The following is a 24,579-nucleotide window of genomic DNA, read 5'->3' as shown; positions in this document are numbered from 1 at the left end:
CTCTTGCCATTTTTTCAATTGCTTCTTCTATGCAATTTGACAAATATTTACGGCATAGCCAGTACATGACAGAAAACTATTTTTCTTATTCATATCAAGCTAACAGAAAGTATTGCTCCTAACCAAAAATAAAGCAAATAAAAGAGCATCAAGATTAAAAGGAAATCTTAACCACCTGAAACAACATAGATGGACTTGGAGGGTATTATACTAAGTGAAACAAGTCACACAGAGAAAGAAAAATACTGTATGATGCCACTTATATCCCCGTGGTCACGTACGGTTGTGAGAGCCGGACCGTAAAGAAGGCTGAGTGCTGAAGAACTGGTGCCTTTGAACTGTGGCGCTGGAGAAGACTCCTGAGACTCCCCTGCACAGCAAGGAGATCAAACCAGTCAATCTTAAGGGAAATCAACCCTGAATACTCATTGGAAGGACTGATGCTGAAGCTGAAACTCTAGTATTTTGGTCATCTGATGCGAACAGCTGACTCACTGGAAAAGTCCCTGATGCTGGGAACGACTGAGGGCAGAAGGAGAAGACAGCATCAGAGAATGAGATGGCTGGATCACCGATGCAACGGACATGAACTTGGGCAAACGTCAGGAGGTGGTGAGGGACAGAGAGGCCTGGCATGCTGCGGTCCATGGGGTCGTAAGGAGTCAAACGAGACTGGGAGACTGAACAACAACATCACTTATAGGTGGAATCTAAAGGATACAACAAACTAGTGACTGTAACAAAAACGGAAACAGACTCCCAGATACAGAGAGCGAAGGAGCAGTTACAGCGGGGAGAGAGGGGGGGAAGTCACAGAAGTAGGAGGGTAAGAGGTACCAACTATCAGACTCCCAGATACAGAGAGCAAATGAGCAGTTACAGCGGGGAGAGAGGAGGGGCAGTCACAGAAGTAGGAGAGTAAGAGGTACAAACTATTCGGTATAAAATAAGCTACAAGGAAATACTGTACAACACTGGAAATATAGCCAGTATTCTATGGTAACTATAAGTCGAGCATAACCTTTAAAAACTGTGAGTCCCTACACTGTACACCTGTCATTTATATAATACTGTACCTCAACTATACTTTAATAAAATTTTTAAAAATTTTTGTTCCTATAAAGAACAGTCACCAAGCCTGATTTAATTGAAGGTTCAACCAGTGAATTCACTGCTTATGAACTTACATGCTTGATCAGCTAAAAGCACATATATTGAACAGTACAAAAAAAGGAGCCAACTGAAGAGTGAAGTGAGACATTTTACTGATTATTTCATATTAAGAAAAACAAACACTGCATTACAAATTTCTCCTTATTAATTCCTATGTGTTTACTGCTACCCAAAACATAAATGGGTCCATAATACACACAAATGCAGCCTTCTAGAAGGCTCCCATCATAAAAATTGAAGCAAGCATTAAATTTCCAAGTGAAATTAAAAACTAAAGATTTTAATAAATGTATTTGCTTCATCTCCAAAATCTGTGCCCATCGTGTTATGAAATCTCTCTGCTGTGTAATGAGTTGCGCCCTAGTTAATGAAGCAGTGTTAAAGCCAACCTCTGAGACAAAATGTAAATTAAAAAGCAAAAACCACGTCACATGAAGACTCTGGTGGCTCCCACGGTCAGATTACTAAGAAGAACAAAGTGAACTGCCATTGCTGCTGCTGCTGCTGCGTCGCTCAGTCGTGCCCCACCCTCAGCAGCCCCATGGACGGCAGCGCAGCAGGCCCCCCCGGCCCTGGGGCTCTGCAGGCGGGAGCACTGGAGCGGGCGCCACTGCCTCTCCAAGGCATGAAAGTGAAAAGGGAAAGTGAAGTCGCTCAGTCGTGCCCCACCCTCAGCGGCCCCATGGACGGCAGCGCAGCAGGCCCCCCCGGCCCTGGGGCTCTGCAGGCGGGAGCACTGGAGCGGGCGCCACTGCGGGCGCCACTGCCTCTCCAAGGCATCAAGTGCAACCGCCACCACGAGGTGACAAAACACACATCCAGCACAACTCGAGCGTTAGGGTGCCGCTTGAAACACATCTGATTCTTTCTGCTTTTCCAATTCCAGAAAAGCAAAGCGATATAAAAAGAGAAAATTTTTCTGCAGCACTAGAGAATATAATGGTACTGTTAATAGGACAGAATTTGTTAAAGACACAAAGCAGAAAAGGTCGGGTTGAGAGAAAAACCCATCACCATTAACCATCCTGTGATACTATTCAGGCAAAGCAACGGTCGACTTAGGAAGTAAGGGGTTGAGTTTCCCTGGGAGAGCCCCAGAAGCTACCAAGTTCAGAGCCACTGGGGCTGAAAACAGTGCAAGCCTCAGGACAGCCAATGGGAAGAAGCAAATGGAAGAACTTGTGGGCCCCCCCAGAACCACAGTCTGGCTGGCTGTTTATCTACCATTTCACATGGCTCCAGCGAAGCCCTCCAAAAAGTGGGAACTTTATCTCTGTGCTCCTAACATAAGCAATAGGCTCTGAAAGCTCAGGAATTCTCACAAAGTTTTAACCATAGCAACTAAAATTGGCAAAAAAAAAAAAAAAAACCCAGCAAAAATTCCATTTCTCCACCATCATTCCCAGTTTTCCAGCTGATTCACTACATAAGCAATAGGCTCTGAAAGCTCAGGAATTCTCACAAAGTTTTAACCATAGCAACTAAAATTGGCAAAAAAAAACAGCAAAAATTCCATTTCTCCACCATCATTCCCAGTTTTCCAGCTGATTCACTAAAGTTCTAAAGTTCACTTGAAAAATAAAGCATGTGCAAATAGCCAGAAAAACTTGGAAAACAAAGAATACTGTGGGTAGAGATAGGGACCTATCCAACCAGATGCTGATACATTCTGCAAACTTATGTAATAAGTACATAAGTAGATTCTGTTACACTATTACATTCAATAGTGTAGCAGGGATACCACACTAAAGAGATGATGAACCAGAAGGTTCAGAAACAGCCCAAGACTATACAAACCTAAGGCATGACAGAGTCTAACACACGAGCTATGATATAGGTGACTGACTACTCCTAAGTGGCTGTGGGACAACTCACCATGTGAAAAAAATTAGATCTTCCCATCTCACACCAAAACACACTTAGCTTTAAGCACTAAACACGAGGACATAAAAGTAATAGAAGAAAAGAGATAACTTTTTTTTTTTTCTTTTTAACATCCTAGGTTAGAAACAAGCTTCAAAGCCAGAAACTGTACGGGAAAAATTATCTTGGCTGGGAGGGAAGGGATATTATCTATTACAGAGTCAAGTTGAAGGAAAAAGGTAACTAAGAAAAAAACAGATATTCTCAACTGGGTTAATGTCCTTTGCAGATATACAGAGTATTCACAAAACAATGAGTAAAAATTTTTAAATCAAGAGGCAATTCATAAAAGAAATGCCAACCTCCAGTAAAGTCACAGGAAGATATCCAGCTTCACTAACTGGATAATGAAAACTAACCGTACGAAAACAAACTCAAAATAGGTTAAAGACCTAAATATAAGAGCTAAGATTATAAAAATTTCAGTGAGCAACACAGATGTAAATCTCTATGATCTGGGATGAGGCAATGGTTTCTTAGCTAAAACCCCAGAAGCACACACACACAAAGTAAAGTAGGTAAACTGGACTTCATTAAAATTTTAAAACTCCGTACTTCACAGGATACCATCCAGAAAATAAAGAGACAAGTCATTAAATGGGAGAAGATTTTTGCAAATCATATACCTGAGAAGGGACTAGTACCCAGATTATATAAAGAACATTTAAATGCAATGATAAAAGGACAGCCTGGCGCTGGAGAAGATTCTTGGGAGTCGCTTGGACGGCAAGGAGCAAAGCAGTCAATCATGAAGGAAATCAACCCTGAATATTCATTGGAAGGACTCATGCTGAAGCTCCAAAACTTTGGCCTCTTGATGCAAAGAGATGACTCACTGGGAAAAGACTGGGAAATGTTGGAAACTGGGAAATGCTGGGAAAGACTGAGGTAGAAGAAAAAGGGAGCGAACAAGGATGAGATGGTTGCATGTTAGCTGTCAGGGAAATGCAAATCAAAACCACAAAGAGATACCAATCCATCCCCACTAGGGTGGCTGTTATCAAAAAGAAAGGTTATAACCAGGGTTGATGCAGATGTGGAGGAAACAGAACCCTCATACACTGCTGGCATGAACATAAAATGAAGCAGCCACTTTGGAAAACAGCCTGGCAGTTCCTCAAAAGGTTAAATACACAGTTAAACGTGATTCAGCAATTATAGTCTTAGGTATACACCCGAGAAAAATGAAAACACAGACCCACACAATGACTTACATGTAAACGTTCACAGCAGCATTACTCACAGCAGCCAAAAAGTGGAAACAACCCAACTGTCCATCAAAGGCAGCAAACAGAGAAAACGTGAGATAGCCATAGAAGGGACGCTCATCTGACAACAAAATCAAAGCACTGACTGACGCGTGCTAGAACATGAATGAACACTGAAAACGTTATGCTATGAAAAAAAAAAAAAACAACCTGTCACAAAAGACCATTGTGTATGATTCTCCTTATATCAAATGTCCAGTAATAGGCACACCTATAGAGACAGAACATAGAGTAGTGGTCGCCAGGCACTGGGGAAGAGAGGGTTTGGAATTAATAGGCAAGGATTAAGAGGTTTCCTTTAGGGATGATGAAAAGGTTCTGAAACTGATCTGCTGACGGCTCTATGAATACAATAAAAGCTCTTGACTTGTATTTTCAAATAGGTGAATTGTATGGTATATTAATCAGATCTCAATAAAGCTTTTCTTTAAAAAAAAGAAATGAAAATTTAAACAATAATTATGCTATATGTTTACTGGGTCTCCCTCTGATAATAAACTCTCCTGGATAGGAGTCTGTCCATCTCATAATCCCTCACCTTCCCAAGGGCGGTAAAAGGACCAACACAAAGTTGATTATTAATAACAGACAATCACCTCCTATAAAAGCTGCTGTTAAGTGAACTTCTGGGGGGGAAAAATGGTTTGTTTCCAGTCTGACTTTTATGTTTAAGTCAGAGATGCTCACCTACATTGAATCTCTCTCCTCCCCAGATATGAAGAAATTTAAATCTCTACATGCTTCAAAAGTACCTTCTACTCAATACTTCCACCCAGACCAAAGGAAACCAGACTTAAAGATACTGGTTAAAGATACAGACTTAAAAATTCACCTTGGGCATTCTGGAAGACTTGCAGTCTCCTGATTCTGGCTTGTGTCTACACATGAGGCTACTATGTTTTACCAGCAGGTGTCGCTGTCTAACCTTGGTCTTTAAGTGCGGAACTTCCAATTCACCTAGTTGCCAGGAGGTGGCGCATTAATTCCCCTTATGCGTAGTATGAACTACACATAAAGAGCAACTTTCTTCCAATACAGTACAGAGAAGGAGAGAAATAAAAGAGTAGCTGTACAGTGGAAAAACCTGACAAGCAATACCTCAAATCAGGTGAATAAGATTAACATCCACAGTGATAAATACCGTTAATGATATAGTACGTACCCTTGACATGATGTAATGGGGATTGTACTTAACCTCTGTGCTTTTCCTCCACAAAACACATCACGCCTGGCTAACTGCGAGCAAAACACCAGACAAATCTCAACGGAGGGACATTCCACAAAAAGCCTGACCAGTACTCAAAGCTATCCAGGTCATCCCAAACCAGGACAGCCTGAGAACCGTCACAATCAAGAACAGCCTGGGACTAAGGAAACGACGACTAAACGTAAAGTGGTTCGTTATTTGTGGCAAACGCGCCGTGCTAGTAGAAAATGTTAATAATAAGCCAAACTGGCTGTGAGGCCTATGAGAACTCACTGTACTGTCTCCTCAATAATTCTGTAAGTCTAAAACTGTTCTAAAATAAAAGTCTATTTAAAAAAAAATTCACTAGCCGCCAATTTTGCCAAATTAATATTTTTAAGGGATAGTTTCAACCGCGTACAAACTATTGGCTTTTCTTTTTTTTCTTTTGGCATGTCTTTAAGTGATCAGAAGAAGGAAAAGGAAAACTTTAGGCTTCAAGAGCAGAGGGAATGGGAGTAGGGGGTGGGGTTCATTCTCATCACAGCACTAGCAACATGGCCTTGAAAATTAAGAAAACCGCTATAGTGTTCCCAGCATAGTCAGCCTGTTCCAACCACGAGGGGATGACTGGAAGACGCAGTAGGCAGTGCTGAGCAGTTACCCAGCCGAGGTTTTTACTGAAAGATAAAGCCCTGCTGAAGTGTTTCATGACCCAGATTTCCCTAAAGCCCCAAAGCGCAAGAAACATCTAGGATCTAAATAGTCATTTATACTTCAAAAAGAAAGTAGTCAGAGAAGTACTCCACATGTATGCTGATTTTAAGTAGTCTTTTAAATTTTATTTGCTCTAGTTTTTTTTTTTTTTTAATGTGCAACTAAAGTAACGGATGAGTAGTATGTTTCTTCAATAAATAGAGCTAGGCGGCTTTGGGTTTGTTCTTGTAAAGGAAAAGCTATGGTTGATGGATTGGGTGCTAGATCCCTGCTCCCTGAATTACCCATGTCTAGAGAAAACCCGGCCAGCTGTAATCTGAGGCATCTTTCTCCACCCGGTGGCAGCTCTCCAAACCTCAGAACCATATCTAGGAAGGGTGTGACAGCCAGCCTTTGAGAAGGCAGCAAAGGAGAACTAGGACTCTCCATACCTAAAAAAAAATCAATCTCCTTGTCACAAGGAATATGAAAATCTACCCCACTCCATCCAAGAAACCAGCATACTGTAGAGCAGATCAGAAGTCAAAACCCAAAATGTGAACTACTTATACAGCATCCACAAAATGAACAGTTGATGGGTGGATCTGGTATCAAACGTAAGGCAGTGATTGCCCATAATTTGAGGGGTGAGAGTGAACACTGTCAGGAAAGAGAAAGAAGGAAAAGTGAGTAACAAGCTGTACTGACTTAGTACCTACGGGAATGAGATGAGTGGGCTGGGATTCTTCCAGTTTGTTCCTCAACCAGTCAAAATCCTGGTATCTTCGACGGACAGAATATTCTGGCAGGTCAAACTCCACCCGAGTACTCTGCAAATGAGAAGAGCAGAACAAAATCAGGGTAAGGAAAGAGCAGCTGTCTTGGCAGAAGGGAAGGAAAAAAGCTCTTTCTGGATAACCTAACTGGGCAAGAACACACTTTCCTTCCACCAAACACGCCAGCCACATGGCAGGGTTTACCAGGATGGAATGACGAGTCTAGGTGTGGGGTCCAGTTAAACATTTCAAGGATCTATAAGGAAAATGTTGAGATTTCATTCCCCTCCTTCAGGAAATGGAACTATCCCCCAGAATTGTGTTCATAAAACATTTGATTCATCTTCTCCAAGCTTAACTTTGAAACTTTCTTTTAGTAGATCCCTGGAGAAGAAAATGGCAACCCACTCCAGTATTCTTGCCTGGAGAATTCCATGGACAGAGGAGCCTGGAGAGCTATAGTCCACGGGGTTGCAGAGTCGGACACGACTAAAGCGAATAACACACACACAGTAATTCCACTGAGAATCTTGCTTACTGAATCCAAATCTGTGACTCTTTTTTAAAAAAAAAAATGTTTCCACCTTCTGCTAAATATGCTGACAGGTTTTGCCAAAGGCAGAGGAAAAACAAAAAGTAGAGATAACAGATTACCTACTCATTTAGGAACCAGATTAGATGAAAATAGAAAAGGTTTCGCCTACTCTGCCATATCCTGCCAGGACCATAAGCCTGAAACTATACTGCATTTTAGATGATTTTTTTTAATCTAGAAGGAAATAATACTAAAATATCATCGTATGGCAGAAAAAATATTAATCACATCCCCTTCCCTGAATTTAAGTTTTCTGAAATGTGATTTCAACATTTAACAACAAAAACCAATACTAAATACAATGAATTTATACCAAAGCAAGATTTTTATACATTAATTAGTCCAAACCAAAATTATGTCTCAGATACACCACTTTTCCCTGTGAGGGTACCGACTATATGACAGTCATAGTTCTCAGAATTTAAAGCACAAAATAAAAATGGCTCAAGCTATCTTTTATAAACTTATTGAACTTCCACATCAAAAGTCTGTTTTAATCCATGGAACCAAGAAAACCTTAAAGACACATAAACAAGAGTCATCCATCACAGAAGCAGCCAGTGAACAGCTCTGGCATCAAAAATTATGATTTCGTCCTCCCCAGAAGCCAGGCTCACAGACTGAGCAAAACTGTGAAGTCAAAGGACTCGATCTTGGACAAAACCCCAACTCTTTCTGCCTCTTTTCCCCTTGTCAAAGTTCTGCACGCCAGCATATGCCCGTGGAACACAACCTTCCCCTGTGAAGCAGAGGCAGGAGCGGGAGACATGGGCACGTTTGTTTAATTAGGCATTTATGATTTATTAGAAGGCTCCCCAGAGGAATCAGTGTTGTAGAACTAGAGAGAGAGAGAGGAGAAGGAAAAAACTTAAATCTAAATCACTATTTATGAATCTTTAGGCACAAGGGTGACAGAAACATGGGCAGTAGCCTGGCACTTTGGCTACTTGATGCAAAGAGCCAACTCATTGGAAAAAACCCTGATGCTTCGAAAGTGAAGTGAAGTGAAGTTGCTCAGTCATGTCTGACTCTTTGCGACCCCGTGGACTGTAGCCCACCAGGCTCCTCTGTCCATGGAATTTTCCAGGCAAGAATACTGGAGTGGGTTACCATTTCCTTCTCCAGGGGATCTTCCCGACCCAGGGATCGAACCTGGATCTCCCATGTTGGAGGCAGACGCTTTAAACTCTGAGCCACCAGGAAAGCCCCCTAGAGGCTGGGAAAAATTGAAGGCAAAAGGAGAAGGGGGCAGCAGGGGACAAGACGATTGGATAGCACCACCGACTCAAAGGACATGAGTTAGTGGAGGATAGAGGAGCCTGGTGTGCTTCAGTCCACGGGGTTACAAAGAGTCGGACACAACTGAGCGACTGAACAACAACAAGAACAATAACAACAAAGCCTGGCACTGCACCTGACAGGGGCATGAGCAGTCCCAGCATCTCAGGACGCCACCAAGACGCCCAGAGGCACGGTTCCCTCAACAGTAGGAAGCCAGTTGGAATGGAAGTTCTTCAAGACCCTGCAGAGAGCCCCCAACAGACTCTGTCTGGGGACTTGCCAATGATTATGGGCTCATGAGAAGTAGATTTTGAAAGATGACAAATTAATGCAACTCCTTTTCATTGTAAACAGAACTGGCAAGAGGGCTCTGCTTTCTGCCCTCCTAAATGTTACATGATATCAACTGGTTGCTCCTCTTAATTATAGTTTGCAAAACCATTTCACTGAATTATAGTCTATGTAACATTTCTACTCTTTGAAATCAATCTTTGATAACCACAAAAAACAGTATGTACGATGAAACATAAGTTTTATTTCTGCTGTAACCAATTTTACTTTCAGGCAATTGCTTTTGTTTTTTTGTTTGTTTTTCCTTCTTATTTAGACTAGACACATTTATTTTTAAACTTCAGGAAAATTAAAGTAATATAAAATAAAAACCATAATCCCTCTAAACAGAGAAAAAATGCAATTATATTATGGTTTCCATGTTTTTTTCTATGCATAGTCACTCATATTTCTGTATCTCTTTAATACATCGGATATCTTTCTATATCAACAAGTTCAGATCTATATAATCATCTTTAATCCACATGGATATACCATAATTAAACCAAATAACCATTTAGGTTATTTCCAATTTTTCAATCAGTAGATCCTTACAGTAAGCATCACTGAGCAACTGTTTGATAATTCTCTTGAAAGTATCAAACAGTAAATATGAAAGATTATACTAATTTTTAATCAACAAACTATTTCCAGATATAGACCAATTTATTTTCTAACCATATATTCTCAATACTGGTTATCTTTGATAGAATTATAACTGAAAAATAGTATATCTGTTTTGTTTATTTAATGACTGCTTCAATTGAATATCTTTTAGAATACCTGTTGGCTGTATATTTTTCTTTTGTTAGAGAAATTTATTTTTAATTTGTGAGTCTAGTCTCTTCCATTTGTGAAAATGCTTTAGAGCCACTTAGCCTATCATAAGGAGAAGGTAATGGCACCCCACTCCAGTACTATTGCCTGGAAAATCCCATGGGCGGAGGAGCCTGGTGGGCTGCAGTCCATGGGGTCACTAAGAGTTGGACACGACTTGAGTGACTTCACTTCCACTTTTCACTTTCATGCCTTGGAGAAGGAAATGGCAACCCACTCCAGTGTTCTTGCCTGGAGAATCCCAGGGACGGAGGAGCCTGGTGGGCTGCTGTCTATGGGGTCGCACAGAGTCGGACACGACTGAAGTGACTTAGCAGCAGCAGCAGCAACCTATCATAATTGCCAAATAGCTTTTATTACACAGAATTTTTAAAATCGTTAAACCATCAAATTTATCCATTTTTTTCCCCTTTAGGGTTACTACTTTTAGTGTCACTGGTAAGAAGGCTGCCCTCATTGTAAGCTTTTAAAAATTATCTTAATTATCTCCTTTATTTGTGGCTTATGTGTGTGCGTGTGCGTGTGCGTGTGCGTGTGTGTGTGTGTGTGTGTGTGTGTGTTCAGTCATTCAGTCATGTCGGACCCTTTGCAAACCCATGGACTGTATAGCCCATCAGGCTCCTTTGTCCATGGAATTTTCCAGGCAAGAATACTGGAGCAGGTTGCCATTCCTTCTCCAGGGGATCTTCCTTACCCAGGAACTGAACCCACATCCCCTGAGTCTCCCGTATTGGCAGGCAAATTCTTCACCACGTGCCACCTGGGAAGCCCTTTATATATTTGTCTTTAACTGCTACTATTCTATGTCTAGGACTCTATCATTAGAAAATACTTTTTAAAATTGTGGCAAAGATATTTGTATAATGATGTTCACTGCAATATTATTTAAAATAAATTCAAAGAAACTAAACATTCAACAATAAAAAAAATTGTCAAGGAAATTATGGTATAATTATTCTACGGTTATCAGTAATCATGCCTACAAGACATTTTTAACAACAAAAATGTTTCAATATAGTTTTAAGGAAAAAAGCAGGATGCTAAGTCATTTCAGTCGTGTCCGACTCTATGCGACCCCATAGACGGCAGCCCACCAGGCCTCCCCATCCCTGGGGTTCTCCAGGCAAGAACACTGGAGTGGGTTGCCATTTCCTTCTCCACTGCATGAAAGTGAAAAGTGAAAGTGAAGTCTCTCAGTCGTGTCCAACTCTTAGTGACCCCATGGACCGCAGCCTACCAGGCTCCTCCGTCCATGGGATTTTCCAAGCAAGAGTACTGGAGTGGGGTGCCATTGCCTTCTCCGAAAAAGCAGGATACAAAATTGTATATGATTTCATTGGTATTAAAATTTTGGACATAAAAAGTTAGAAGAAAAATCTAGAACCAATAATTGACAACTATCTACTTTACATTCAACTTTACTTCCAAACTTTCTAATATTCTCCTATAATACTTTTAATAGTTACAAAAAACCTGCTTATTAAAAAAAAAATAACTCATTTAAGGACAGAGGACTTAAGAAATCAGCGAAACTTGTTTGATGCTTTGGAAAGCAGTAACATTAAAAAAAAATCATCATAAAACAGAAAGGATGCTCACAATTGCTGACCCAAAATTTATTTTACTTTTTACCACTTCTTGTTCTAGAAAAGATATAGTGATATTTGGAATATGATCAAGTGACATAAATTAGAAGTAGGTGAGCAAGATAGAGGAAAAATAAGGACAGAAATAAAAAGTAGAGCTGAGAATGAGGCTAGCAACACACACTCACCTTGGAATTCTGCATGCTTGTTAAAACTGGGCCACAGACATTACTGTGAATTTCTGGAGGGAAATCTAGTCTGTTGTAAGACACGTAGTGCTCGTAAAAGATGCAGGTCAATAAAACCCCAACTCTGAGTCTGTAATAAAATTTTCCTCTCTGAAATTCAGGGTCTAACTCAGAAAAAAAATAAAGTACTAACAAGTGTTTATCTCTATTTTCTAGTATCTGTAGTCAACAAAACAATAAAAAAAGGAAGTGTACACCCACAATCCCATGATGAGAGGCGACCACTTCACACCTTACTGTGTTCCACAGTCTAGAATGTTCCACAAAGACCACCAGATCATGTGTATACACCTAAAGTCAGATCTACAAATAGGCAACCGAGCACAAGAGTGGTAATGAAGAATATCCACTTTCACCATTGCACCCTACAAGTATCTCCTTGGTCATTCTTAAGCATCTCCACCCCGTTTTGTTAACACTCTGGAAGACTAAAGCACAGAGCCACAGTAAAATCAACCACCCAGGAGCTCACCCAGTCCCCTGGGCCTCACCTTCCCACAAAAGAACGCCTCTTTATTCCCTAGGGGCTGATGGGCCCAGTGACTGTGGACTGAAGCTTCTCCTAAGACTTTTCATTAAATTCAAAATTTACAGTCCTTTCACTCTAGAGAGATTCAGTCTTTTGTAATAAATGCCATCTATCTAGGCCACAGCTGGATCCTAAGAAGCCTAAGCAACTCCCTCCCTGTAGAAAGGACCTCTTCCTTTATCAAATGGTAGCCAGCTCCTCTCATTCTCGGAGAAGGCAATGGCACCCCACTCCAGTACTCTTGCCTGGAAAATCCCATGGACGGAGGGGCCTGGTGGGCTGCAGTCCATGGTGTCGCTGGGAGTCGGACATGACTGAGCGACTTCACTTTCACTTTTCACTTTCACGCACTGGAGAAGGAAATGGCAACCCACTACAGTGTTCTTGCCTGGAGAATCCCAGGGACAGCAGAGCCTGGTGGGCTGCCATCTATGGGGTCACACAGAGTCGGACATGACTGAAGTGACTTAGCAGCAGCAGCAGCATACGCATTCTGGTTCAAAGCCCCGCGGCGCTCAGCACACCTGAAACTATACCTGAAGAGGCTTCTGGCTGCCTCCCTCTGAGCTTCCATTTACCTCCTCCTTAGATCTTCCCACCTGGTTCCCTGGGACTCCTGTTCCTTAAGTAATAACGTCCTGCAGTTCCCCGACCTGCTCGAATCCTGAAAGCTGGCTCTCCCGTGAGAATATACCCCGCCCTCCACCTTGCTGTGCCGCAGGTGGGAAGCTGCAGGCGTTCTCACATCTCACAAACCTCTGAGAGCAAGACCGAGAGCCGCTGGTGACAGCCGGCTCACTCCTCCCACACTCCGCCTCGGCCCCCGAAAGTCCTTGCAAGGCCCCTGCCGTCAGGATACAGACCTCTCTGCCTCTTCTCACGCTGTCACCCGCTGACACGCTGGCCCTTCTGCTGACTCCCTGACAGTACCAGGCCCTCAGGCTTCGTAACCGGGCTGCCCTCAAGACCCAGGTGTTCCCACACACAACACTCACCTCCAAGCCAACAGCGCCTCACCCCATGCCCGCGGCCGCTCCACAGACGTTGCCATCACGCTGAAATTCAGACATCTCCCATGCTAACTGGCACCTCCTACAGTACAGACTCTTCCATTTCCCAGGACCCTTGTTTATTCAGCCTCGGGATCTACAGTTCCTGACAATCCATCCACTCCTGTCTTCACTTTCTTCCTTATTCAGCTGTCAGTTCCAAAATGAATCACTTCAACCTCTGACCTGCTGATATCCTGAACGCCCCTTCCAAGCTGTCATTCACGCGTGCGTGCGTGCTAAGTCGCTTCAGTCCTGTCTGACTCTTTGCGACCCTATAGACTGTGCCCTCCAGGCTCCTCCGTCCACGGGATTCTCCAGGCAACAATACTGGACTGGGTTGCCATGCCCTCCTCCAGGGGACCTTCCCAACCGAGGGATAGAGCACGCGTCTCTCATGTCTCCTGCACTGGCAGGCAGGTTCTTTGCCACTAGCGCCATCTGGGAAGCCCATCATTTAAGCAGCTCTGGCAAAAATGCAACCACCTACTGCCTGCTTTTCCAGACTTAGGCACTGTCTGAAGGAAAAACAAAATCAGGGAAACACACGGAAACCATGAATTCTACAACTGGACCCACAACACTGCCAAGCAATCTCTGGATACTTCCTTAGTCAAGTCTCTTCCCCATTTTTCATGAGTTAATGCAGTTTTGAAAGCTTCTAAGCCCCACTTCAAAACCTCCCCCTTCACTCTTTGTAAAGACTTGGTTATCTCTTCACGGGAAAACTGCAGATATAAGTAAAAAATCCCTCAACTTCCTGCCACAAAAAATCTCCTACTTCCCTTTTTCCTCCAGAAACAATGGGAAAAGTAGGCCTCCCTCAATGGAGGCTGTTCCTTCCCCCAGTTCCGCTCAGGACTCTCCTCCTTCCTCCTCAGTGGCTTCCATCCTTACCTCCAACCTCTGACCCAGTTCTTCTCTACCAACACTGGCCACGTGGCACTTATACAAGTCTCTTCCATCCTAACAAAATGCCTCTCCCCTCAAAGCCACAACCCCACTACAGCCACTGTTCTTTCTCTCGTTGTTCTTTCTTTCATTGCCAAACGGGGTGCTGTACCCCCACCGCAGTGAAACTGCTCTCACCTTAGTCATCAACAGCCTTCTTGTCATTAAATCTAACATTCACTTTGTAATCCTTATATATGACTTGACCTCAGCAGCATTTAGCCTTTGTTGACCACTGAGGCATTTGAAGACAGGAATTAATTGGGGCATAAGCCTTGGGCTCCAAAATCACTGCATATTGTGACTGTAGCCATGAAATTAAAAGATGCTTGCTCTTTGAAAGTTATAACAAACCTAGACAGTGTATTAAAAAGCAGAGACAACACTTTGCTGACAAAGGTCCGTATAATCAAAGTTATGGTTTTTCCAATAGTCATGTGCAGATGTGAGAGCTGGACCATAAAGAAGGCTGAGTGCCAAAGCACTGAAGCTTTTGAATTGTGGTGCTGGAGAAGACTCTTGAGAGTCCCTTGGACTGCAAAGAGATCAAACTAGTCAATCCTAAAGGAAATCAGTCCTGAATATTAATTGAAAGGACTGATGCTGAAGCTCCAATACTTTGGCCCACCTGATGGGAAGAACCAATTCATTGGAAAAGACCCTGATGCTGGGAAAGATTGAAGTCAAAAGGAAAAGGGGGTGAGAGAGGATAAGATGGTTGGATAGCATCACCGACTCCATGGACATGAATTTGAGCAAACCCTGGGAGATAGTGAAGGACAAGGAGCTTGGCCTGCTGCAGTCCATGGAGTCGCAAAGCCACGACTTGGCAACTGAACAACAAAAAGCTTTAGTGATGACTATCTGGTGATGGGATAAAAGTCAAAAAGAGGATGGCTTCTAAAGGGAGCAGAAGGCGCCTCTCTACTTCTAACACCCAGTCTACTTGCAATTTATCATCAATTTCAACAGTCAGGCCATGGTAGTAGACACCACAGTGCTGCGGGAGTGGGGGTGGAACTTTCTGGAAAATCATGCTTTTTGAAAGCACAGCACAAGACAGATCTGGGTTTAAGTTTCAACACATGTTAGTTGCATGTCTGAGCAATTTTCTCAATTATTGCTGTGTCTTAGGTTCCTCATTTGCAAAAGTAAGAATACTATCAGTACCTACTTCATTTAGGATTAACGGATGATATATTTAAAGCACTTGGCACAAAATAAATGACAGCTCATCCACAGAATGGGATACTGATGCCCTCTTAGAAATGACAGCATAAAAGTGTGCTCACTGGCATTTACTAGCAGAGAAAGACATTTGCAACATATTAAGTGAATTGGCCACTAGCAAAATACTCATTTTTGTGAATGGATAGAGACAAATAGTTCAGAGAATTCTAAATCATTATTTCTTGCTGGTGAGCTTGTGTTTTTTTTATTTTATTGTTTTAACTTACTTGAGTTTTTTAATTTCTCTGTAATGGGCACATATTAGTTATATAAAATTTGAAGGGTTCCGACTGCAAAAAAAAAAAAAAAAAAGTACAGCATGTGGGAAATGCTCAGTAATTCTCTATTATTATGATGTTATCTTCTAGAAGTTGCAGAGAAAACTGCTAGGATCTGCCGGCCCTAAGAAGGCTGGTCTCCACAAATGGAGAGATAAGATACCCACGATTTAGACCTGGGTGGGGAACACTTTGCCTGCATTGGCTCCCAGCCCTAGGTTCATCTGAGCTCAGGAAAAGCAACTCTGTACTTTTGCCAGTTTTTGTCATCAGAAATCTGAACTAGGCCAGGGAGTTAAAGCAATAAAGTATTTGTACAACCTCATCCTCAGACCATTAACTCTGCTTGATAATCTCACCAGGAGTGGGGGTCCTGGACAAGAGCAGGTGTTTGGGAACCTGTGTTCCCATCTGTCCTCTCTCATCCCCAAATATCCCTCAGTTTATTCAGTTCAGTCACTCAGTCATGTCCGATTCTTTGCAACCCCATGGACTGTAGCATGCCAGGCCTCCCTGTCTACCACCAACTCATGTCCATCATGTCCATCGAGTTGTCCACTGAGTTGATGATGCCATCCAACTATCTCATCCTCTGTTGTCCACTTCTCTTCCTGCCCTCAATCTTTCCCAGCATCAGGGTCTTTTCCAATGAATCAGTTGTTCACATCAGGTGGCCAAGGTACCAGAGCTTCAGCATCAGTCCTTCCAATGAATATTCAGGACTGATTTCCTTAACGATTGACTCGTTTGATCTCCTTATAGTCCAACAGACTCTCAAGAGTCTTCTCCAGCAACACAGTTCAAAAGCATCAATTCTTCAGCGCTCAGCCTTCTTTATGGTCCAACTCTCACATCCATACATAACTACTGGAAAAACCATAGCTTTGACTAGATGGACCTTTGTCGGCAAAGTAATCTCTGCTTTTTAAAATGCTGTCTAGGTTGGTCATAACCTTTCATCAGAGGAGCAAGCACCTTTTAATTTCATGGTTGCAGTCACCATCTGCAGTGGTTTTGGAGCCCAAGAAAATAAAGTCTGTTACTGTCATTGTTTCCCCATCTATTTGCCATAAAGTGATGGGACCAGATGCCATGATCTTAGCATAATCTTTCTAAATGTTGAGTTTTAAGCCAGCTTTTTCACTCTCCTCTTTCACTTTCATCAAGAGGCTCTTTAGTTCCTCTTCGCTTTCTGCCATAAGGGTGGTGTCATCTGCATATCTGAGGTTATTGATATTTCTCCCTGCAATTTTGATTCCAGCTTGTACTTCATCTAGCCCAGCATTTTGCATGATGTACTCTGCATAAATAAGCAGGTTGACAATATACAGCCTTGATATACTCCTTTCCCAATTTGGAACCAGTCCATTGTTCCATGTCCACTTCTAACTGTTGCTACTTGACTTACATACAGGTTTCTCAGGAGGCAGGTATGGTGGTCTGGTTTTCCATCTCTTTAAGAATTTTCCAGTTTGTTGTGATCTACACAGTCAAAAGCATAGTCAATGAAGCAGAAGTAGATTTGTTTTTGAATTCTCGTGCTTTTTCTATGATCCAACGGATGTTGGCAATTTGATCTCTGGTTCTTCTTCCTTTTCTAAATCCAGCTTGAACATCTGGAAGTTCTCAGTTCATGTACTGTTGAAGCCTATCTTGGAGAATTTTGAACATTACTTTGCCAGCATGTGGGCTTCCCTGGTGGCTCAGACGGTAATGCATCTGCCTGCAATGCAGGAGACCTGGGTTTGATCCCTAGGTTGGGAAGTTCCCCTGGAGAAGGAAAAGGCAACTCACTCCAGTACTCTTGCCTGGAAAATCCCATGGACGGAGGAGCCTGGTAAGCTACAGTCCATGAGGTTGCAAAACATTGGACACAACTGAGCGACTTCACTTTCTTTCTTTCTTCCTTTCTTCCCTTCTTTCCCTTCCTTCCCTCTTTCTTTCTTTCTTTTTTGCCAGCATGTGAGATGAGTGCAATTGTGCAATAGTTTGAGCATTCTTTGGCATTGCCTTTCTTTGGGACTGGAATGAAAACTGACCTTTTCCAGTCCTGTGGCCGCTGCTGAGTTTTCCAAATTTGAGGCATATTGAGTGCAGCACTTTCACAGCATCATCTTTCAGGATTTGGAATAGCTCCACTGGAATTCCATCACCTCCACTAGCCTTGTTCGTAGTGATGCTTCCTAAGGCCCACTTGACTTCACATTCCAGGATGTCTGGCTCTAGGTGAGTGATCACACCATTGTGACTATCTGGGTCGTGAAGATCATTTTTGTACCATTCTTCTGTGTATTCTTGCCACCTCTTCTTAGTATCTTCTCCTGTTAGGACCATACTGTTTCTGTCCTTTATTGTGCCCATCTTCTGCATGAAATGTTCCCTTGGTATCTCTAATTTTCTTGAAGAGATCTCTAATCTTTCCCATTCTATTGTTTTCTTCTATTTCTTTGCATTGATCACTGAGGAAGGCTATCTTATCTCTCCTTACTATTCTTTGGAACTCTGCATTCAGATGGATACATCTGTCCTTTTCTCCTTTTCACATATCCCTAAGCATCCTTTTTATACAACACTCAGAAAGAAGGCTCCAGATGAATCACCAAGGTATTAAACCTGGTGTCACTATTTGACACAGGAGAAGAAAAGGACTCTGATTTGAGGTCAGAAGTGGAATTCACAGTAAGAAGTAAAAACTGAACCTTGCAACAAGTTCAGCCTTGAGGTGTTGTCCTTGAAGCCAAGGGAAAATGTGGGATTGGAACTTGGAAGAGATCATTCTGAGATAATCCTGACTTAAGAGAAAATAAAATAACTCCAGGAAAAGAGGCAGAAGTAAGAGCACCACGGAGAAAGGGGCCAAGGGGGGGCAGAGAGGAGGCAGAGGAGAGCGTGGTGAGCTGCAGGACCACGTCAGCCTGAGAGCCCGATGACAGGGAGGCACAGTGCAGGCGGAGGACAGAAGGGGCGGGGACGCGTCAAGACAGGCAAGCGCTGCTGTGCCAGCAAGGCCGTCACGTTGTCATTCAGCTGTTCAGAGCACAAATGCAAGAAAACCAGGTTTTGCATTTCACTGACTACAGGCTAAAAAATAAGTTGACCCCAGGGTGAAAAATGCCAACAAAGGTACATGCAGTCAAAGTTCTGGTTTTTCCAAGGCTTCCCTGGTGGCTCAGTGGTAAAGAACACACCTGCAACGTAGGAGACACAGGTTCGATCCCTGGGTCAGGAAGATCCTGTGGAGAAGGAAATGGCAACCCACTCCAGTATTCATGCCTGGGAAACCCCATGGACAGAGGAGCCCGGCTGGATACAGTCCATGGGGTCTCAAAGAGTCAGACACGCCTTAGCGATTGAACAACAACAAGGGGAAAAAAAATAAGTAGCTACAAATGGCTCATGGGAATACACGTATCACCCTAGGACCTCCGAGGACATAATACACACTGAAGCACCTGGCGATGCTGAGGAATATTACCCAGTGGCAAAAGAGATGGGGGAAACTGTGTTAGCACATGTGCATGTACACATGCACAAACTTTCAAATGTCAACCAGTGCAGAAAAGACCAGGCAGTTAAACAGTGGCACGTGGCAGGAAGTCAATAAATATTAGTTCCCATCCTTTTTTGACATCAAGTCTAATGACACCAGATTAAAATCATGGTCTCATCACAGAACTTCAGGCTGATACAATGACTCATAAATTTCAAGAGTAAAGAGATTCTGGGACTTCCTTGGCAGTCCAAGGGGCTCGGGTTCAATCCCTGTTTGGGGACCTAAGATCCCACATGTTACACAGTGTAACCAAAAAAAAAAAAAAGAGAGAGAGAGAGAGAAAATAATGAGATATTAACATGTTAAACACTATCCCCATAGAAAGTAAGTGTCTTACTTTCTATGACTAAATTTGAAAGACTGGAGTCACAATTTCTCCTTCATTTTAAGATAAAAGAAAACACTTACATATAACCCTTTTAAATCTGAATATATCCACTCTCTGAAAAAGCTGTACCCACAGCTGTGATAAAGGTGAACAGAGTTGTGCAGACGAGGGAAAAGGAAAAGGCAGGGATCACGGCGGTAGGACGGCTTCTCCAAGCAGTGCACACAAGGCGAACGAGGACAAAGGGACCTACTTTGGTGGTGATCCTGTACGTGATGTAGGTCTCCATTGTACAGACATGCTTCTTGGGGTCATCAACCGTGACAAAGAGGTCTCTGGTCTCACCATCCATGTCATCGTCAAGCTGAAGTCTGTTGAGAAGGGAAGATGAAGAAGCTGGACTCGCCGTGCCTGCTGGAGTACCGCCATTGGGCAAAATGAGATCCTGAGGGAAGAAAAGAATCACCTTACACGTGAGCTGAGACACTCGAGAACACCAGCGAAAGTGGCTGGTGGGGCCAAACCGAGAAACACCTCTAAATACAAAAATAACTTTCAGAGAATCTGATCCTCTCCTTTCTTAACATTTCTTAAGTGAACAGAGTCTTTTATGACCACAAGAAACACACGACAGGCAGCACTCTCCACCAAATCCTGTCGATTCATCTCCCAGCGCTGCAGGAACCAACAGTTCAGGGACACAGAACCTAAGAGCCGCCTGCATCGTCAGACTTGGACAGAGAAGGAGCTTCTGAGCACGCCACAGTCTCTCATTTCCCCACTTTCTCAAGACCGCCACTTGGGCCCAGGTGAACATTAAAGGGCCAGAACCTTCTTAAATACCTAACACGTTTGAAAACTCAACCATCACAAAGAGATAATTAAACATTATATATCTGGAATAAGTTCACACCACTATCTAGTAAGTATGCTTCCCAGAAAACTGAATCTATATCCTGAACACAGCACAACATCAATTTACAGGAAACAATCTATAAGGATGAGATAAGCAGAGTCTACACTCTGTGACACTAAAGAGAACTAAAGATCCAGTTTCAATAAATAAACTGCAAGAAAAAAAAGAGAGATAGAAAGAACGCCTATAAAGAAATTTAAGAGATATATCAATGATTGCAATGCGTCCTGATTAAAACACAGGGTTAAAACATTTTTGGATATTCAGGAAAACTTTAATATCAAATAATTATTTGATGACATGAAGGAATTATTAGGTGTGGTAATGAAAGTATGATGATTTTACAAAGTCTTCATCTTTTAGTAACATGTAACTATGGTATTCATAGATTAAATGATAGAATGTGTGGTGTTAATATTTGTTTTAAAATAATTAAGGACAGATAGGTGGGTAATCGGAGAAGGCAATGGCAACCCACTCCAGTACTCTTGCCTGGAAAATCCCATGGACGGAGGAGCCTGGAAGGCTGCAGTCCATGGGGTCGCTAGGAGTCAGACATGACTGAGCGACTTCACTTTCACTTTTCACTTTCATGCATTGGAGAAAGAAATGGCAACCCACTCCTGGAGTGGGTTCTTGCCTGGAGAATCCCAGGAACAGAGGAGCCTACTGGGCTGCCGTCTAGGGGATCCCACAGAGTTGGACACGACTGAAGCGACTTAGCAGTAATAGGTGGGTAATGGGCTTCCCTGGTGGCTCAGACAGTAAACAAACTGTCTGCAAAGCAGGAGACCCAGGTTCAATCCCTGAATCAGGAAGATCCCCTGGAGAAGGGAATAGCTATCCACTCCAGAATTCTTTCTTGCCTGGAGAATTCCACAGTCAGAGGAGTCTGGTAGACTACAGTCCATGGGGTCACAAAGAGTCAGGATGCACCAAAGTTGATCATTATTGAAGCTGGTACTTGCAGATTCATTACAAATTCTCTCCTCTTCCATATTTGTTTAAAATTTTCCACAACAGAAAAGCTTAAAGGAGGTGGGGAGAGCAAATACCAGAAAAGAAAGGGAAGGAAAGGTTAAAAACTTAGGGACTTCTTTCTTCTTAGGTCTCAGCAGGAAGCCACTTGAATCAATTATGTCCCTTTAATATCAAAAAATATGTAGCCTTCCAGTTACCTTTTCTGCTTTTCTTCCAGTTACCTTATGCTACTGCTGCTTTTCCGGTTTTAAGATTTGACAAGAGAACAAAACCCTGTCCTAGCAGATGTGAATGTCACCTTGGAATAATTAGAAGGCAAAGACTAAGGACTATGGCAAGAAATGACATGATACTAAGCAAAGGGCCTTGGTCAGGAATGCTGTCTGCATTCCTGACCTGTGGGGCAGTCAGATCACAGGCTGCGGGTGGGGAGGTGCTTCCCCTGAATGATGTCTTCTTGTGTGCAGGCTGGATATGACTTAGCCCCCAGAGAAAAGAACATACAGGAAATGAAAAGTCAACCAAGCCATCATATCCACGAGCTCCAGCTGAACATGGCACATCTGGGAACAGGGTCTGGAACAAGGCGGAGGGAAGCACGGCCTGGGGTCAAGGGCAATGTCACCCAACTCCATGGGTGATGGAAAGTAAATTAAAAAAGCACCTTCCTTTGTCTCCCTGACCACAGATAATTTAATCACATTCTTAACATATGCCATCAAAAATACTTTTGTAATTTCTGAAAGGGTACCATTTCACAGAAGATACTCAATGGGAATGGACCCCACCCCTCCACTTCTCGGCCAAGGGGCTTGTTAGCTGGAAAGGCAAGCCCCTCAGCAGCTGCTCTTGTGTGGACCACAGGACCTTGATACAGCAGTATCCTGCAAACTGCTTCCTCAGCACACTGATGCCACGGGGCATGCAGTGTCCCTAACACAGGGTCTAGGGATCCAGGAGAGGACATCTCTGGGGCTCTGAGACAACCATCACATCTTTATCTCTTCAGTAAATATTTAAACGCTGACCTCAGGCAAGACACTCAACTAGGCATTGAGGAGCCCCCCCTCTGATTTTTTTTTTTTTTAATCAACTCTAGCTCACTGGGCCTCAGAAAAGCTTCATCACCTACGGCTAAACATTGCACAAAAGAATAAAAGAATTCAAAACCTTCAGTCAGATAAGCCAACATCAGCTCAGACAGCAATGTTTCACAATCTGGCCTGAACTGATCCTGGAACTCACTATGCTATTTCATATTCCTCATCATGGCTTGCACGGCATATACACACCCCTCTTTCTATGCAGGGGGCTCCAAGGATCTCACAGGAATCTGCCCAAATGACCCCCTCTTGGAATTTTTCCTGGATCCATGCCCAGGCAGAACAGCCACTCCCTTCTCAATACCTTAAAGATACATCCATGGAAGCAATTTTCATAGTTTTAATCATTTATTTACATATATAGCTTTCCCACAAGCACTGTGCATCCTCTATAACTGTGCCTTGTTTGTGTGTGTGCGTGATTATCTGTTTGTTTGCAGGTCACCCATGACTCCAGCCAGCTCCCCTAACCTTTGTTCTGGGGACCTGAGTCAAAAACCCTCCAGGAAGAGCCCACAAGAAGGTCTAAAAAGTCTTGGATGGAGAGTGGGAACTTCAGTTCTCAAGTCAGTTAGTGGGGTTTGGGGAGGACAAGGGCACGTCAACCAGACCCTGTCACATAGCAGATTCTTTCCTTTGGAACTACACGACCAGGCAAAACACCCGTGCCTATCCTACACTGTGTTCCCTGGGGTGTTATTTGAGCATATATGCACAGCCAATGAGCGATATGCCTGGAATTTTCTAAAAAGGAAAGCTACGGCCCTCGCGTTCCACAGCACATCTGTGCACAGGGCTTCCACATTCTTATTTCACTGCCCCCTGCGTCAACCTTGTGAGGTTAGCAAGCAAACACTATCTCTACCAATAAGGAAGCAGACTCGAAAAGTTGAGGACTGTGTTCAAACATATGGAAGCCAGTCATCACTCTGCTGAGTTGAGCCCAGGCTTCTGGGGTCAAGGGTGTGATTGAGCTGAATCCCTTTTGTGTTTCCCAACCCAACACTGTCCCCGTCTCCATTCTCAGGCCATAAATCCTTTTGGGTAAACATGAGGCGTCTGTTTTTAAAACAAGTTCAGGAATGCAAACATTTTCCCTTAGGGTCTGAATACACGTTATTCCCCAGATAACCCCTCTCAAGATACTGTCCCCATGAGGAACAAACGTAAAGAGAATATATGAAAATCTTCAGAGAAGGGCAGGGGGTCAGGTGGACGCAGTGACCTGACTCCTCAGCCCCTGGAGTCCTCCGGCAGCGTGTCTGCTTCACTGAGACCTGAGCAGGTACTGTGGGAGAGCCATGCCTTCGCAACTAGTGTGAATTACAGGACGGGAGAAGTGAGACAGCCCCTTGGCTCAACGCAAAAGCCTCCTGTTTCCTTGCTGCTACCTTATGGTCAGTCCTCCTTACTGCAGCCAGAATGTGCTCTGAAAAATGTCAATCAAAACACATCACACACACACATACACACACTGGCTCAAAACTCTCCAAGACTTCCATCCACTCACGTTCAGAATAAAATCCAGATTCCCTCCCATAACCCACCACGGCCAGCATGATCTTATCACTGTCTCTGACCTCCTCCCAGACATCCTCCCCTTCCCCCCAGCTCGTCCTGTTCTACACACTCTGGCCTTGGCTTATCCTGACCTCAGGGCCTTTATGCTTGCCGCTCACTCTGCCTGGACATGGCTCTCCCCACTCCTGTTGCCACCAGGCTAGCTTTTCTCCTCAAACTGGTTTTTGCTCAAATGACACCC

The 24,579-nt window shown here is 43.2% G+C and overlaps 1 protein-coding gene across 7 annotated transcripts in view; it reads right to left on the bottom strand.

The window, feature by feature from the left end:
- Positions 1–24,579, bottom strand: part of SNX30 (sorting nexin family member 30) — a 108,304-nt gene that overhangs the window by 39,703 nt on the left and 44,022 nt on the right. For all 7 annotated transcript variants that reach the window (XM_055579346.1, XM_055579349.1, XM_055579344.1 and 4 more), the window contains 2 exons: positions 20,071–20,262; positions 6,966–7,076 (listed from right to left, as the gene is read on the bottom strand). In XM_055579346.1, the coding sequence (XP_055435321.1) occupies positions 6,966–7,076; positions 20,071–20,262 (303 nt within the window). The remainder of the gene's footprint in view (positions 1–6,965; positions 7,077–20,070; positions 20,263–24,579) is intronic.

Source organism: Bubalus kerabau, chromosome 4 (assembly GCF_029407905.1).
Source record: "Bubalus kerabau isolate K-KA32 ecotype Philippines breed swamp buffalo chromosome 4, PCC_UOA_SB_1v2, whole genome shotgun sequence".
Classification (NCBI taxonomy): Eukaryota; Metazoa; Chordata; class Mammalia; order Artiodactyla; family Bovidae; genus Bubalus; species Bubalus kerabau.
The sequence above is the reverse complement of the archived record's forward strand: the minus strand, read 5'-3'. Positions and strand labels throughout refer to the sequence as shown.